We start from the raw sequence: 18244 nt of genomic DNA on the forward strand, positions 1-18244 counted from the left end.
CTCTCCTTCTAATTGTGCTTGCTTGCTGATTGTTTTCCAACAGGGGACAGATGCCAACAGCCAAAACAGTTGACTGTCAACGACTTGGAGCCCTGCACCGGCCCGATCGCAATAAACTACTTCGAAGGAAGTGGTGCCCCCTTCGGGATCATCATTGTACTGCTTTGCTGTTTACCACTAGGTTAGTAAACGTCCCTCCACTCCACACCATGGATCATGTGTGCATTCCAAGTGCACAACGCCACAGGAGATCCTTCTTCCCTGTGGCTATCAAACCGTACAACTCCGCCCCCTTCTGTCGTGGGGTAGACTGATTTATTCACAAAATGCTGGAGTAACTCAGCAGGTCAGGCAGCATCTCGGGAGAGAAGGAATGGGTGATGTTTCGGGTCGAGACCCTTCTTCAGACTGATGTCGGGGGTGGGACAAAGGAAGGATATAGGTGGAGACAGGAAGATAGAGGGAGATCTGGGAAGGAGGAGGGGAAGGGAGGGACAGAGGAGCTATCTGAAGTTGGAGAAGTCGACGTTCATACCACTGCCCAGGCGAAATATGAGGTGCTGCTCCTCCAATTTCCGGCGGGCCTCACTATGGCACTGGAGGAGGCCCATGACAGAGAGGTCAGACTGGGAATGGGAGGGGGAGTTAAAGTGCTGGGCCACCGGGAGATCAGTTGCGTTAATGCGGACCGAGCGCAGGTGTTCAGCGAAGCGATCGCCGAGCCTGCGCTTGGTTTCGCCGATATAAATAAGTTGACATCTAGAGCAGCGGATGCAATAGATGAGGTTGGAGGAGGTGCAGGTGAACCTCTGTCTCACCTGGAAAGAATGTTTGGGTCCTTTGATGGAGTTGAGGGGGGAGGTAAAGGGACAGGTGTTGCATCTCGTGCGGTTGCAAGGGAAAGTGCCCGGGGTTGGGGTGGTTTGGGTAGGAAGGGACGAGTGGACCAGGGAGTTACGGAGGGAACGGTCTCTGCGGAACGCAGAGAGGGGAGGGGATGGGAAGATATGGCCAGTGGTGGGGTCCTGTTGTAGGTGACGGAAATGTTGGTGGATGATATGTTGGATCCGCTGGCTGGTGGGGTGGAAGGTGAGAACGAGGGGGATCCTGTCCTTGTTACGAGTGGGGGGAGGGGGAGCAAGAGCGGAGCTGCGAGATGTAGAAGAGACCCTAATGAGAGCCTCATCTATAATGGAGGAGGGGAAGCCCCGTTTTCTGAAGAACGAGGACATCTCGGAAGCCCTAGTCTGAAACACCTCATCCCGGGCGCAGATGCGGCGTAGACGGAGGAATTGGAAGTAGGGGATAGACTTTTTGCAGGGGACCGGGTGGGAAGAAGTGTAGTCCAGATAGCTGTGCGAGTCGGTGGGCTTGTAGTAAATGTCCGTCACTAGTTTTTCTCCTGTGATGGAGATGGTGAGGTCCAGAAACGGGAGGGAGATGTCAGAGATAGTCCAGGTATATTTAAGGGGATGTCAGAGATAGTCCAGGTATATTTAAGGGGATGTCAGAGATAGTCCAGGTATATTTAAGGGGATGTCAGAGATTGTCCAGTGGACTGACTCCCCTCCCCCCCCTCCCTACCCAATCTTTGCACATCCCCAATCCTTTCCACTCGTCACTTTAATTTCATGTTTCATGTATTTTGTGTTTTATGACTGTTGGCAGATCAATTTCCCTCCTGCAATAAATAAGGTTCTACCATATTGCATCATATCGTATGTGCAGGTAAAGGAGATCAATTTAACATGGCAACATCGGCACAGACATTATGGGCCATAAGAGTTTGCTCCTGCACAGTACTGTTCTATGTTCTAAACATTTCAGAGGTTTAGTTTAGTTTAGTTTAGAGATTCAGCGCGGAAACAGGCCCTTCGGCCCACCGGGTCTTCGCCGACCAGCGATCCCCGCACATTGACACTATCCTACACACACTAGGGACATTTTTTTTTACATTTACCAAGCCAATTAACCTACAAACCCGCACGTCTTTGGAGTGTGGGAGGAAACCGAAGATCTCGGAGAAAACCCAGGATCTGTAACGGTTAGGATCTTTAAAATCCCAACGCAGGGCGGCACGGTGGCGCAGCGGGAGAGTTGTTGCCTCACAGCCCTTTCAGCCCCGGAAACCCGGGTTCGATCCCGACTCCGGGTGCTGTCTGTACGGAGTTTGTACCTTCTCTCTGTGACCGCGTGGGTTTTCTCCGAGATTGTCGGTTTCCTCCCACACTCCAAAGACTTACAGGTTTGTAGGTTAATTGGCTTGGTATGAGCGTAAATCTTCTCTAGTGTGTGTGAGGACAGTGTTAATGTGCGGGGATCGCTGGTCGGTGCGGACTCGGTGGGCCGAAGGGCCTGTTTCCGCGCTGTATCTCTAAACTAAACCAAACTAAACAAGGCGAACGATTATTCCCAAACTGAACTAATTCTCCTGTGAGCTGCCCAATTTTCCCCCAAATTTTTAAGCAATAGAACAATTTTCCTGACCATCCCCACATCTTCGCGTCTCCTCGCGCCTTTTACGACATTTCTTGGAACATTCCCAACCGACTTGTGTTAATTCCTCAGTCAACACTGCCCAGTCAAATTAGTTAAGCTTTTCTCTTAATGTCATTCCGCAAAACTAGCTTCTCTGCACTCTTACAGCAAACACACTTTTAAAGGAATGTGTTGGCCATGGGACAAGATTTCTAGTTGTTGTATAATTTACTCTATAAGTACTTGTTTTCTCTTTTGTGTTGTGATATGGTGTATGACTTACCCTCCTCAATCATGCGAAATGAGAAAGAACTCAGTGTCAAACTGTTTATGTGAGTGATTAATGAAGAGGTGAAAACCATCCTTGTTTTCCAGTTTGCCTGATTCCTGCTTATGCTGTCGCCTTGTATCGTAAAACACAGTTCAAGAAACTACAAAAAACAAACAGGAAGGAATCTGTAAAGAAGAAGAGTGAATATAGACCTGGAATCAGAGGTAACCTGATACTTAGTTTTACTGGGGGAAGGTATGTGATATCTAAAGATCTTGGCTAAAGACGCTATGTGCTTTCATTCACGTATCTCCTTGTCAGGTTAATGTCAGGCCAAAACAAGGGTGGCCCCATGACCTGTCTCAGCTTTCTTTAAGTAGGACATCTCAGAGAAGACAATCCTGAGAACGCTTAATATCGCAAGGGGGAAAATGAGATCTAGAATGCGTTGAAATAAAATGCACAGGTGCACAGTTGGCCTGTTCTATGTATCTCCAAATCCTAGTAATCCTTTGGAATGGGTAACAAAGGAACTAATCAAGGGGAAATGAGTGTTGCCATGAATGAATTTCAATAGGAGACCATGGAAATTGGAGACTCTTCAGTGTTAATTGTTGGTTCAAGCTCCAGTAGTGGAAGGAAATGGCACTGGTTTCAGAGGGAAGTACCGTGATTGGAAAGTGGGACAGAGGATTGTGATGTAGAGTGACATAGAAATAACCCGGTATAATGCCTCCTTTGAGGGCAGGTGTTTTCTAGGGCTGTGGGATTACCAGAGCTAACTTTTGGTCCTGATTTTCATATACCTTAACCAATCACGATGGCAGTCTAGTCCCAAATTGGTGTCGTAGAGTCAAGCAGCATAGAAACAGGCCCTTCGGCCCGACATGTTAGTGCTGATCAAGATGCCACATCTAAGATAGTCCCATTTACCATATCTCTCTAAACAGTAGAAAAAGACTTGGGGGGGGGGGGGGGGGAGTGTTGGGGGGGGGGGGGGGGGGAGTCCATTCTAAACAACAGACAATAGACAATAGGTGCAGGAGGTGGCCATTCGGCCCTTCAAGCCAGCACCGCCATTCAATGTGAACATGGCTGATCATTCTCAATCAGTACCCCGTTCCTGCCTTCTCCCCATACCCCCTGACTCTGCTATCCTTAAGAGCTCTATCCAGCTCTCTCTTGAATGCATTCAGAGAATTGGCCTCCACTGCCTTCTGAGGCAGAGGATTCCACAGATATTCCTATCAGTATCGTACAGCACTTTGTATCCTTTTAGCTTACAAGAGACCTCTACATCAACTTGGCTGGTATTCCCTTGAAGTCAGGTTAAGAGACGATTTAATCAAAGTTTTCTAAACACTGTATTACAGGGAACAGATTGGGGAAAATGGCGATATGTTATTTCTGCTAGTTGGGAATTTTGAGGTTTGTCGACAATCTAAAATTCTGAGCCAGAACATTTTGCTGGTGGAGTTAGGAAACATCAGCCCACAGAGAGTGGTGGACATTTGAAACTATTTTCCCCAAATGGCAACTGATGCAAGCTGATATTATTTTTGAGATTGATAGATTTTCATTTCCCTATAACAGTGGGAAAACATGAAATAGCCCAACAAATCGCTCAGTGCACAGGGAACAATGGGCGATGAAATGCTCCTGTTGCCAATGGCACCCACATCTTGAAAATTGAATTAAACAAATTTCTAATTAGAAGACCACTGAGTCTTCGTTTCCAAAGTGAGCTCAGATGCTGCCTGCTAACTTGGATGAAAGTCCAAAATGGCGCCCAGGCCAGGCAGCTCTATGCATGCTGGTCCCAGAAGTGGATCTGCAACCACTCATTACAGTCACTCCACTTTTTTAACCCACTACTCCAACAGCAGTATTTCTTACTCTAACGGTGGCGCAGCGGTAGAGTTGCTGCCTTACACCCCTTGCAGCACCAGAGACCCGGGTTCGATCCCGATTACGGGTGCTGTCCGTACGGAGTTTGCACGTTCTCCCCGTGAATACGTGGGTTTTCTCCGAGATCTGCAGTTTCCTCCCCCTCTCCAAAGACGTACAGGTATGCAGGTTAATTGGCTTGGTACAAGTGTAAATTGTCCCTAGTGTGTGTAGGATAGTGTTAATGTGCGGGGATCGTTAGTCGGTGTGGACTCGGTGGGCCGAAGGGCCTGTTTCCGCGCTGTATCTCTAAATCTAAATCTAAAAAAAAAATCTAGTGTGTGTAGGATAGTGTTAATGTGCGGGGATCGCTGGGCGGCACGGACTCGGTGGGCCGAAGGGCCTGTTTCCGTGCTGTATCTCTAAACTAAACTAAACTATCCATACGCCGTGGCAGCTCGATTGTAACCATGTATTGTCTTTCCGCTAATTGGTTAGCACGCAACAAAATGCTTTTAATTGTACCTCTCGGTACACGTGACAATAAATTAAACTAAACTAAACTGTGCCCCATCTTCTGCTCCAATCTTTAGCTTCTGAGTGGCAAGGACCTAACGAGTCTCTTCGAACAGTGGACCTGTGCCTCGATCCCAATTATTGCATCAGGGTGTTGGACAGCAAATGTTCCCTAACCCGCATCATTAATCTCACCAAGGACATGCACGTTATCACATCGAACAATGATCAGAAGGTCCTACTGCTTAAGGTTCCCAAGGAGTACGATCTGGTGAGCATCTATGCTTGTCCCTGCACTTCAGTGGATGGTATCATGGTATCCATTTGAAAAAAGTTTTTCCTCACCTCAGTTTTAAATGGCCTCCCCTTTATTCTTAGACTGTGGCCCCTGGTTCTGGACTCCCCCAACATTGGGAACATTATTGATGAATGGTACTGTTAAATCAAATTCTTTACCTTCAGTCTGAATAATCACACGTGATACTGGATTAGCACATCAGATTTATTCCACCATGGGGTTCTTCCCGAGAAGATCTCCAGACACAACACTAGTGTCTGAAAAGACCTCAACTCAGGGGAGGGGAAGAACAACTTCTCCACGATTGTTTACTTTTTTATACAGAAAAAGAGAGGTGTGACAAAAAGAAATCAAGGACCAATTACACATCTAATACAAGGACCAATTACACATCTAATACAATTCCCATGGTTACAGAGAAGACAAAATCATTGATACAGGTCACATGCTCAGAAACCAAACCATTAATATAAGTCACATGTTTTTAGAGAAACGCATCAATTTACCTAGAGTGGATTCAAAACTTTACCTACTTTCACACGCACCCAAATAAGGAGTTGTTACTAAGAAAGAAACGTTCTTATCTCTATAGACGAGCAATCTCGTAGCTGCATGACCTTGCTTTACTGTTTCAATACACAGCACTCGCAGTCAGACAGAGTAGTGGGAGAGGACAAGAGCCCATCTCTTCTGTACACTCCTTGTCATTCGTAAAGGGACAAACACATTCTGTTCCCAAGGATAACATTTCTGCCACAAGCATCCATCTTACTGCTTTCCACTAAAATAAGCATTCATTTTATATTAGCTAGAACAACAAAAGAAACCATCTCTACTACAACAAAATATAATATCTCTAATTGACTATATCAGCTAATAGCTTAGATTCTCAGTACCATGTGGTGGAGATGCAATGCTGTGGCATTATCAGTGACCGTGTTCGTTCTGTTTCTGCTTTGCATTAGGTGCTGCTGTTTGACACTGAGGAGGACCATCAGGAATTCATTGAACAGCTGAGGAAGCAACTTGCCAACAATGGAGCTCACCTGTTGGTCAATGAGACGAGCCAGAGAACCATCTTCAAAGAAGCCGTCACCAAACAGCAGCGGAACCAGATCTTAGATACGTTCTTTCGGCGAGTGTTTGCGCAGGTAAGACCGAAATAGGACATATAAGGTCGGCGAGGAACTGCAGATTCTGGTTTACAAAAAAAAGACACCAAGTGCTGGAGGAACTCAGCAGTTCAGGCAGCATCTCTGGAGAACATGAATAGGCGCACCCCAAAGACATTTAGATTTAGATTTAGATTTAGAGATACAGCGCGGAAACAGGCCCTTCGGCCCACCGAGTCCGCGCCGCCCAGCGATCCCCGCACATTAACACTATCCTACACACACTAGGAACAATTTTATTTACATTTTACCCAGTCAATTAACCTACATACCTGTACGTCTTTGGAGTGTGGGAGGAAACCGAAGATCTCGGAGAAAACCCACGCAGGCCACGGGGAGAACGTACAAACTCCGTACAGACGGCGCCCGTAGTCAGGATCGAACCTGAGTCTCCGGCGCTGCATTCGCTGTAAGGCAGCAACTCTACCGCTGCGCCACCGTGCCGCCCTAGGGGTTTTCAGGTTGATTGGTTTGGTATAATTGCAAATGGACCCTAGTGTGTGTGTAGGATACTGTTAGTGTGCGGAGATTGTTGGCCAGCACGGACTCGGTGGGACGAAGGGCCTGCTTCTGCGTTGTATCTTTAAACTAAACTAAACTAGGCATTGTTTCTGGTGGGGAACTTTCTTTAGATATCTTTATTTTCTTTTATTGTATTTGAGTTTAGTTTTGTTGAGTTTAGAGGTAGTCAGTGGAAAGACTATACATGATTACACAAAAAAGCTGGAGTAACTCAGCGGGTCAGGCAGCACCTTTGGAGAAAAGGAATAGTTGACATTTCAGGTAAAGATCCTTCAGTCTGAAGAAGGGTCTCGACCCGAAACGTCTCCCATTCCTTCTCTCCCGAGATGCTGCCTGACCTGCGGAGTTACTCCGGCATTTTGTGAATAAATCAAAATGCTGTCTGACCCACTGAGTTACTCCAGCTTTTTGTAAATATCTTTTTGATATCTTTTTGCTAAAGAGATCAGGAGGTATGGAGAGAAGGCAGGTACAGGCTACTGAGCTGGATGATCAGCCATGATCATATTGAATGGCGGTGCAGGCTCGAAGGGCCGAATGGCCTACTCCTGCACCTATTTCCTATGTTTCTATGTTTCTATGTTTCAGTTTAAACCAGCATCTGCAGTTCCTTCTTAAACATGATAACAATCGAGCCATCCGGAGTGTACAGGTACACGATAAAGGGAATAACGTTATTAGTTCAGAGATACAGCGCGGAAACAGGCCCTTCGGCCCACTGAGTCCGTGCTGACCAGCGATCCCCGCACACTAACACTATCCTACACACACATACACCAAACCAATGAACCTTCAAACCTGCACGTCTTTGGATTGAGGGAGGAAACCGAAGTTCTCGGAGAAAACCAATGCAGGTCACGGGGAGAACGTACAAACTACGTACGGACAGCACCCGTAGTCGGGATGGAACCCGGGTCTCTGGCGCTGTAAGGCAGTAGCTCTACCGCTGCGCCACCGTGCCACCAGACCGATATGATAGTGGCATTTAAGAGGCTTTTAGGTAGGCACATGTATCTGCGGGGAATAGAGGCATATGGATCAAGTGCAGGGAGAGGAGATGAGCTCAACCTGACTTCAAGCCCGGCACGGACATTCTAGGCTGAAGGGCTGTTGTGGTGACTATATAATAACAGAAGCCTTACACCTGGATAACGATCCAAAGACTTTATTAACTACATAGCACGCACAACCTCACGCCTGCACGTTCCACTTACATTAACCCGAATATCGCAAGCAGTGGTCACTCAAAAGCTAATGGGGCGTAACTACAAAAGCATGACACATAACATGAGTGACACCATTACACTAATCTACAAGGGCCAGTTCAGCTGCTGTACTGATCTATGTTCTATGTTCTATGTTTATTCTGCAGGTTCTAGAGATTGATAGATCAGATGCCGGGGATTTCAACACTGAAATATCGAGGAAGACAAAGGAATCTCTGAACTGCGAGTTAACACGGGTGGAGTTTGCCGATGCCCTGGGATTAAAGGACGATTCCATGTTCGTTGAGCTAATGTTCTCACTTGCAGACAAAGATGGAAATGGTTACCTATCTTTCCGAGAGTTCTTTGACATTCTGATCATATTCATGAAAGGTAAGAGGGAGGTAGCTTGGTGGAGCCACTCCTTGCCTTTAATGAGAAGGAATGGGTGGCGTTTCAAGTCGAGACCCTTCGTCCTCATCCGCAGAACCATCCAATTTCCCGCCACTAACACTCTCTGTTCTCACCCTTAACAACTTCTCCTTTCACTCCTGCTTCAAAATATAGTCTGAAGGACCCGAAACGTCACCCATCCCTTCTCTCTGAGAGATGCTGCCTGTCCCGCTGAGTTACTCCAGCCTTTTGTGTCTCTCTTTGGTTTAAACCAGCATCTGCAGTTCCTTCCTGCACCTTGCTTTAAATCATTGAGATCTTTTAGAGATATGTTGCAATGAAGTCACGGGATAAAGATGAACAAGTCAGTGCTTTTGGATAAATATGCATCATGGCAGTTCTGAACAACAGCTGTGCTGTGCATCAAAGGTCATTTGACCGGGACCTGTCTAAGAAGAAGTTTCGGGTTTATCGATAGTACTTAGTGTAATTGATTCTCTTGAAGTTAGGGTGTGTCTGCTGAGCTCATCGGACTTAATTGAGGTTTGTGTGAGGGATACACTTGATGGACTGCACTTCCTCGATGTTCTCTTGGGTTCCCTTGTGTGAGAGGAGACAATATAGTGCATGGGTAACCATGTGCGACCAGCCTGCCTGATATTGGAACTGATTGAATTGAGAGTAAATTGGCATTAGTGAATGGAGACTGAGGGAGCAGTGCTTGATTATTTAGAAACATAGAAACATAGGTGCAGGAGTAGGCCATCCAGCCCTTCGAGCCAGCACCGCCTTTCAATATGATCATATCATATCATATCATATCATATATATACAGCCGGAAACAGGCCTTTTCGGCCCTCCAAGTCCGTGCCGCCCAGCGATCCCCATACATTAACACTATCCTACACCCACTAGGGACAATTTTTACATTTACCCAGCCAATTAACCTACATACCTGCACGTCTTTGGAGTGTGGGAGGAAACCGAAGATCTCGGAGAAAACCCACGCAGGTCACGGGGAGAACGTACAAACTCCTTACAGTGCAGCACCCGTAGTCAGGATGATCATCCAAAACCAGTACCCCGTTCCTGCTTTCTCCCCATATCCCTTGATTCTGTTAGCCCTAAGAGCTAAATCTAACTCTCTTTTGAAAACATCCAGTGAATTGGCCTCCACTACCTTCTGTGGCAGAGAATTCCAACAGATTCACAACTCTCTGGGTGAAAAAGTTTTTCCTCATCTCAGTCCTAAATGGCCTAGCCCTTATTCTTAAACTGTGACCCCTGGTTCTGGACTCCCCGAACTTCGGGAACATTTTTCCTGCATCTAGCCTGTCCAATCTTTTAAGAATTTAATATGTTTCTATAAGATTCCCTCTCATCCTCCTAAATTCCAGTGAATACAAGCCCAGTCGACCCATTCTTTCATCACATGTCAGTCCTGCCATCCCAGGGATTAACCTGGTGAACCTACGCTGCACTTCCTCAATAGCAAGAATGTCCTTCCTCAAATCAGGAGTCCAACTTGTGTGGCCTTTGTCCCTCTGTTGGCTACAGCAGGCACAAAACAAGATGTCAATGTGGCATGGTACTTAAAGCATTTAAAAGAACCTGTCTTTGTGGCACATGCCAGATTTGCAGAACAAGCTGAAACTTTAGCTCTTAATGCAGGAACTTTAAGTACCCATGATAGAGACTTACAAAATCGCTCCATGAAACACAATACACTCCTCTGACTGACATGGAAATGGTCCAGTTTGGATTGGCACACCAGAAGTTTTACCACACCAGAAGTTTTCTCTAAAACAAAGTCATTATTGTTCAGAAGTTCATAAGTTATCAGAGCAGAATTAGGCCATTCGGCCCATCGAATCTACACCTTAACTTATTATTGTTTACCAGTAGTTCAGTATCCCGTTCCCGCCTTCTCCCCATACCCCCTGACTCCGCTATCCTTAAGAGCTCCATCCAGCTCTCTCTTGAATGCATTCAGAGAATTGGCCTCCACTGCCTTCTGAGGCAGAGAATTCCACAGATTCACAACTCTCTGACTGAAAATGTTTTTCCTCATCTCAGTTCTAAATGGCCTACCCCTTATTCTTAAACTGTGCCCCCCTTGTTCTGGACTCCCCCAACATTGGGAACAAGGCCCTTCTTCGGTGATATTTCAGGTCGAGACCCCTCTTTGGTGAAGGGTCTCCACCCTAAAAGCCACCTAGTCCTTTTCTCGAGAGATGCTGCCTGACCCGCTGAGTTACTCCAACATTTTGTGTCTATCTTTGGGGAATTCAATGTTGGGGCTGGTAGGCTGCAACCAGACCAATATATTTTTTCATGTTTTTTCCCCCCAGGGTCTCCTGAGGAGAAGTCTAAGCTCATGTTCCAGATGTACGATGTTGATGGTAACGGATTCCTATCCAAAGAGGAATTTTCTGTACTGTTGAGGTAAACACAGATAAACTTCATATATCATGCAAACCTTCTGAGTTATTATTGTTTACCAGAAGTTCACAAATTAGTCATTTAAGATAAAAATGAACACACAAATTGTTAGTGTTTGCTAAAATATTATAGAATTGGGTTATTTTTTTTAATGGATATCAAAGAACGGCAGATGATGTAAATCTGAAATAAAAATGGAAAATGCTGGAAATGCTCAGCAGGTCAGGCAGCATCTGTGGAAAGTGCAGATAAAGTTTCAGAACTGGGAAAGAGGGAAAGTATGTAGAAACAAGAGGCTACAGATGCTGGTTATCAAAGAAGGAACACAAAGTGCTGGAGTAACTCAGCGGGTCAGGCAGCATCACTGGAGAACACGGATAGGTGATTTTTCAGGTCGAGACCCATCTTCAGAATAGAACGTATGTTCGTTTTCAGTTGTAGTGCAGGCGGGGGAGGGGGGAGAGAGGACAAAAGGAATATCTGTAACACAGGGAGACCAATGGGTTAACAGTCTAAGAATAAAGGAGAGGCCATTTAAAACTGCGATGGGAAAAAAACGTTACCATCCAGAGAGTTGTGAATTTGTGGAATTCTCTGCCACAGAGGGCAGTGGAGGCCATTTCACTGGATGAATTTAAAAGAGAGTTAGATAAAGCTCTGGGGGCTAGTGGAATCAAGGGATATGAGGAGAAGGCAGACACGGGTTACTGATTGTGGATGATCAGCCACGATCACAGTGAATGGCGGTGCTGGCTCGAAGGGCCAATTGGCCTCCTCCTGCAAGTATTTTCTATGTTTCCATGTTTCTATTTAACATTTTTATCCCTGTCTATAATACTCGGTATATGAGAGTCTTTGTGTTTCTCAAAGTACGCACAAAACCTTTAACGTCTGACATGATCTCCAGTATCTTTTTACAAAGTTTCGACAACATGTGATTTCTTCCTCCATGTCCGATCTGTTCATGAATACGTCGTAACAGCAATGTTGAAATATGAAAGTCCTTCGAGAGAATAATTGGATGCTTAGCTTCTTCAGGCATCGCTAGTTTATTTAGGCGACCACCTACTCTCAGAAGTCCTTTATTCAGTATTGGGTCAAGCCCGTATAAATAACGACTTCTTTTAACACCATGTTCACCAGCTTGGAATCCTGATAGCTCTTCCTTATATTCTTGTCTTTGACAGAAAGAGATAACTGCATTTTCCTGACTTTGCTTGAGTGGGTATAGTGAACATGGAGCAGTACAGCCCTTCGGCCCATCATGTCCGTGCTAGCTCGGCCATCGTTTCTGCTTTGTTCTTCCAGGTCCTTCATTGAGATCTCCCACAACTGTTTATCGAAAGCGCAGGCGGATGAGATCATGGACTCGCTGTTCAAAGCTGCGGGATTTCAGGACAAGGATGACCTCACCTGGGAGGACTTTCACTACTTGTTTCGGGATCACGGAGATGAATTGCAGTTTGCGCAGCTCAATGTGAAAGGTGAGTGATGCCTACAAATCAACGAAAGAACTGGACAACCACCTGTACGTTTCTCATCGTGTAGGAAGGAACTGCCGGTGCTGGTTTACACTGAAGGTGGGCATAAAACGCTGGAGTTCTTGGGCATGAAACCTCAGGGACCGTGGTGAAAGTGCCGTGTGGTGTGAACCATCTGAAAGCAGGTCAGTGGGCACGGAGTTTTGCATTGCGTAAGAACATTGGGAGAACCTGTTCATTCATAGGAAGACTAGCAGTGGAAGAACAAGCCAACTTGATCCTTGCTGGAGGTAGACACCAAATGCTGGAGTAACTCAGCGGGACAGGCAGCACCTCTGGAGAGAAGGAATGGGTAACCTTTTGGGTCGAGACCCTTCTTCAGACTGAGAGTCAAGGGATATGGGGTAAAAGCAGGAACGGGGTACTGATTTTGGATGATCATATTGAATGGCAGTGCTGGCTCGAAGGAACGAATGGCCTCCTCCTGCACCGATTTTCTATATTTCCATGCTTCTATAAGTCAGGGGAGAGGGACATAGAGGTATGGAAGGGTAAGGTGTGAAAGTACAGATCAAAGGGGATGCTGATCAAGGACGTATAGAATGGTTCATTGTTAGCTATGGGGAAGTTCCAACTGTTGGGTGAGGACTTTCGTTACGGGGAGAGGACGGACAGGCTAGGCTTGTTTACCATGGAGCTACGGAAGCTAGGAGGTGATCTGGTAAAGCAATATAAGATTATGAGAGGCATAGGGTAGATGGTCAAAATATTTCCCCTATGGTGGGGCGTTGAAAAGAAAGAGGGCATAGTTTTCAGGTGAGAGGGAAGAGTTTCAAAGGGGATCAGATGGGTCAGCTTTAGAGAGAGACAGATAGACAGATAGAGAGAGAGAGAGAGAGAGAGAGAGAGAGAGAGAGAGAGAGAGAGAGAGAGAGAGAGAGAGAGAGAGAGAGAGAGAGAGAGAGAGAGAGAGAGAGAGAGAGAGAGAGAGAGAGAGAGAGAGAGAGAGAGAGAGAGAGAGAGAGAGAGAGAGAGAGAGAGAGAGAGAGAGAGAGATAGATAGATAGATAGAGAGGGCGAGAGGGAGAGGGAGAGGGAGAGGGAGAGGGAGAGGGAGAGGGAGAGGGAGAGGGAGAGGGAGAGGGGTTGATATTATGGCGAGTCCGAAACTTGTTGGTTGTAGAGGAAGTTTATTGCAGCCGCAATATTCGAATACAGAGTTAAAGAACAAGGTAAAGGACAACCATCACAAACTTACTGTCTTCCTTGAAGACTTCGCCGAACTGACTGAATCGGGCGCCAAACGCGCACGTGACATCGCTGGCCAATCAGCGATGTCGCTCCCTGGACCAATCCCCATGGTCGCGTTCCCACGTGACCTCGCTGGCCAATCCGAGGGTTCGACGACCTGGACCATTCTCTATGGTCGCTACATGACCCCCCCCCCAGAACCCGAGGTGCGGAACCTAACAGGGAGCCGGATTTCGCGACCATAACGAGTACGGAGAGGGACAGCCTGAACCACAGGAGCCGGAGGTTCCGGACTTGGCGGAACAGCCGGGACGGGAGGTTCTGGAGGAACTACCGGAACGGGGGGTCCCGGAGGAACTGTCGGAACGGGGGGTCCTGGACTGAGCGGAACTAACGGAGGTCGGCCTCTCCTAGGGGTTTGACCGACCAGGACTGGTTGATCCGGATCCAAATGGGCAGGTTTGAGCCGGGACACCGAGACGAGCTCACTCTTGCCGCACATGTCTAAGGTGAAGGTAGCCGTTCCCTTACGCAAAACCCGGAACGGCCCTTGATAGACCCTCTGCAACGGGGCGCGATGGGCATCTTTACGCAAAAAAACAAACTCACAGTCCTTCAGGGAAGACGGTTCATGTACCATGGGACACCCATGACGTGAAGTCGGAACTGGAGCCAGGGAGCCCACCCGTTCCCGGAGAGATGCTAACACTGATGGGACGGTAGGCAGCTGGTCTGAAGGGTCAGGAAACAGATCTCCGGGTACTCGAAGTGTCGAGCCATATACTAGCTCTGCGGACGACGCACCGAGATCTAGCTTAGGAGCAGTCCGGATGCCCAAAAGAACCCAAGGGAGTTGGTCTACCCAGTCCGGGCCTTCAAGCCTTGCACTGAGGGACGACTTAAGTTGGCGGTGGAACCTTTCTACGAGTCCATTTGCCTGGGGGTGATAAGCAGTCGTGGGTTGTAACTTGGACCCGTACAGTTCTGCCAGCGCGGCCCAGAGGGACGAAGTGAACTGTGGCCCTCTGTCAGTGGTAATAACTGCCGGGACCCCGAAACGAGCTACCCAATGAAGGGCCAAAGCCCTAGCACAAGACGCGGACGAAATATCAAACAATGGGAAAGCCTCTGGCCACCGGGTGAACCGATCCACCACCGTGAGGAGGTGGGTGTAGCCCCGGGAGGAAGGTAAAGGCCCGACCAAATCCACGTGGATGTGGAAAAAACGAACAGCCGGGACCTCGAAATCCTGTACGGGGGGCTGGACGTGGCGCTGGACTTTAGCGGTCTGACAGGGCACGCAGGAACGTGCCCACCCCGCTACCTGTTTCCGCAGGCCATGCCAGACAAACCTCGCTGCTACCAAGGCAGAGGTGGAGCGGATGGACGGGTGCGCCAGCCCATGAATGACATCGAAAACCCGGCGCTGAAGGGAGGGCGGTACTACCGGCCTGGGACGGGGAAGAGAAACATCGCACCAGACTTTCGTGCCCTCCGACCCACAAGTTACCTGGGCCAACTTCAATCCCGAAGTGGTGGACCGGTAAGTCGAAACGGTATCCGCTAGGAGCTGTGCCTCCGCAAGCTCCTGGGGATCCACCTCGCAGTCCACCGCCGAAATAGGGGGAAAAGCAGGTCTAGACAGGGCGTCAGCAACGGCGTTAAGCTTACCCGCGTCATGACGGACATCGGTGGTAAATTCGGAGATAGCAGTCAGATGCCGCTGCTGGCGGGCCGACCATGGGTCAGACAATTTCAAAAAAGCAAATGTTAATGGCTTGTGGTCCGTAAATGCCACAAATGGGCGGCCCTCGAGGAAGTACCTGAAATGACGAACAGCTAAATAGAGAGCCAGAAGCTCTCGGTCAAATGCGCTATACTTCAGGTCGGCCGAATTTAGTTGCCGGCTGAAAAACGCTAAAGGCTGCCAACGGCCACCGACCTGCTGCTCCAGAACCCCGCCCACCGCCACGTCAGAGGCGTCAACCGTCAGGGCCGTGGGGGCGGAGGGGCTCGGATGGACCAACATGGTGGCGTCTGCCAAGGCTGCCTTAGCTGCTGTAAAAGCCGACTCAGCGGTCGGGGACCACAACAACTCTACCGGATTCCCTGCAAGGCATTGGAAAAGCGGGCGCATGACTCGCGCAGCTGCCGGAACGAACCTATGGTAGAAATTAACCATGCCTACGAACTCCTGTAGCCCTTTCACTGTGGTGGGCCTGGGAAATGCCCGGATAGCCTCCACCTTTTCGGGCAAAGGGGAGGCGCCGGCAGGGGTAATTCTGTGCCCTAGAAAATCAAGAGCAGGAAGGCCGAATTGACATTTGGAGGGTTGGATTATGAGCCCGTGGTCTTGGAGCCGCTGGAACACGGTCCGCAAATGGGCCTGGTGTTCCTGCACGGAGGGGCTGGCGACCAGGATGTCGTCTAAATAAATAAACAAAAACGGTAAACCCTGGCCCACGCGGTCCATCAGTCGCTGGAAAGCCTGTGCCGCGTTCTTTAAACCGAAAGGCATACGCAACCATTCAAACAACCCGAACGGAGTAATTGTTGCAGTTTTCTGTATGTCCTCCGGTCGCACCGGAATCTGATGGTATCCTCGCACCAAATCGATTTTGGAAAACACCACCGCTCCTTCCAGCCCAGATGAAAAATCCTGTAGGTGCGGTATGGGGTAGCGATCAGCCGTGGTGACAGCATTGAGACGCCGATAATCGCCACATGGTCTCCACCCCCCAGATGCCTTGGAGACCATGTGTAACGGCGAGGCCCACGGGCTGTCAGACTGACGGACAATTCCCATTTCCTCCATTTTCCTGAACTCCGCCCTTGCCACCACCAGTTTGTCTGGCGGTAGTCTCCTGGCCCGAGCGAAAACGGGAGGGCCTTCGGTACGGATGTGATGGACCACACCGTGCTTAGCCGAAGGCGTGTCAAAACGTTGGACGAGCAGCTCCGGAAACTCTGCCAGAATCGCAGCATACGAGTCGGGGGCCGCGACGACGGCCTGGACAGTAGGGCTGGGCGAGGAGGCGATTGTCGGAGCGACGTGCTCATCTTCGGCGGAGGGTCGGAGGTCGTTACCGCGGACATCAGGAACCAGTGAAAAAGCCCAGAGAAAATCTGCGCCCAGGATCACTTGTTTGACGTCGGCTATGATGAATGGCCATTCGTACGTGCGGAGGCCTAACACAAGGGACATCTTCCGTGTACCGAAAGTGCGAATTGGGCTGCCATTAACCGCGATGAGGGTGGGACCTGTCTTACCCGATCTGGTTTCGAGGTCGGTCGGCGGCACTATGCTGACGATGGCTCCCGTGTCTACCAAAAATTCTGTGTCCGTGAATCGATCATGGACATAGAGGCGCCGGTTCTGGCCAATCGTAACTGCCCCTATGTACGATCGGCCGAGGCATTTCCCGCGAAGGTACAAGGCAAACGGCAGTTGCGGGATTCGTTACCCCATCGTAGGTGATAATAGCACCAGCCGCGCTTGTGCGGATCTTTTTGGCGGGCTTTCGGAGAATTGGCGGGAGACGTGGCGCCATCTTGCCGTCGCTGTGGCGTAGTCACTGATGTCGAGACTTTGTTGATCGAACCACTTGCCTTGTTTTTTGCCGCTATGAGCGCGTCCGCTTTCGCTGCATATGCTTCGGGGTCCTTAAAAGAACAATCCGTGAGCAGCAGTCGGACATCCTCGGGAAGTTTCTCGCGGAATGCCTGTTCGAACATAGGGCAATCCGTATGCTCACCGGCTAGCATCATCATTTCGGCCATGAGGACGGAAGGCAGTTGGTCTCCAAGATCTGGTAGGTGCAGAAGTTTTGCCGCACCACCATGCTTATTAAACCCGAAGGTTCGCAGTAATACTTTCTTCATGGCCTCGTACTTGTTTTCCGCAGGTGGATCCACGATGAACCGCATCACGCGCTTGGTTGTGTCCGGCGATAGAGCGCTGACGAGGTAGTAGTACTTCGTGGATTCGTCCGACACCTTCTTTATATGAAATTGAGCCTCGGTGTGGATAAACCAAGCTTGCGGTGCGTGCGTCCAAAACAACGGAAGATGAACGCTTCCGGCGCTTGACTCCGGTGTGCCCGGCTCGGTCATCGTCAACGAGGCGTCGGGTTCCTGCTCAGTCGGTGATCGTCCAGATCACGTCGGGGTCACCAATATGGCGAGTCCGAAACTTGTTGGTTGTAGAGGAAGTTTATTGCAGCCGCAATATTCGAATACAGAGTTAAACAACAAGGTAAAGGACAACCATCACAAACTTACTGTCTTCCTTGAAGACTTCGCCGAACTGACTGAATCGGGCGCCAAAC

The 18244-nt window shown here is 48.7% G+C and overlaps 1 protein-coding gene across 1 annotated transcript in view; it reads left to right on the forward strand.

The window, feature by feature from the left end:
* The window catches only part of LOC144610865 (dual oxidase 2-like), a 78953-nt gene that overhangs the window by 27046 nt on the left and 33663 nt on the right, over window positions 1-18244 (forward strand). The window contains exons 10-16 of the mRNA XM_078429834.1: window positions 44-181; window positions 2854-2973; window positions 5230-5423; window positions 6416-6601; window positions 8517-8742; window positions 11094-11187; window positions 12493-12668. Coding sequence (XP_078285960.1) covers window positions 44-181; window positions 2854-2973; window positions 5230-5423; window positions 6416-6601; window positions 8517-8742; window positions 11094-11187; window positions 12493-12668 — 1134 coding nt within the window. The remainder of the gene's footprint in view (window positions 1-43; window positions 182-2853; window positions 2974-5229; window positions 5424-6415; window positions 6602-8516; window positions 8743-11093; window positions 11188-12492; window positions 12669-18244) is intronic.

Source organism: Rhinoraja longicauda, chromosome 38 (genome assembly GCF_053455715.1).
Source record: "Rhinoraja longicauda isolate Sanriku21f chromosome 38, sRhiLon1.1, whole genome shotgun sequence".
NCBI lineage: Eukaryota > Metazoa > Chordata > Chondrichthyes > Rajiformes > Arhynchobatidae > Rhinoraja > Rhinoraja longicauda.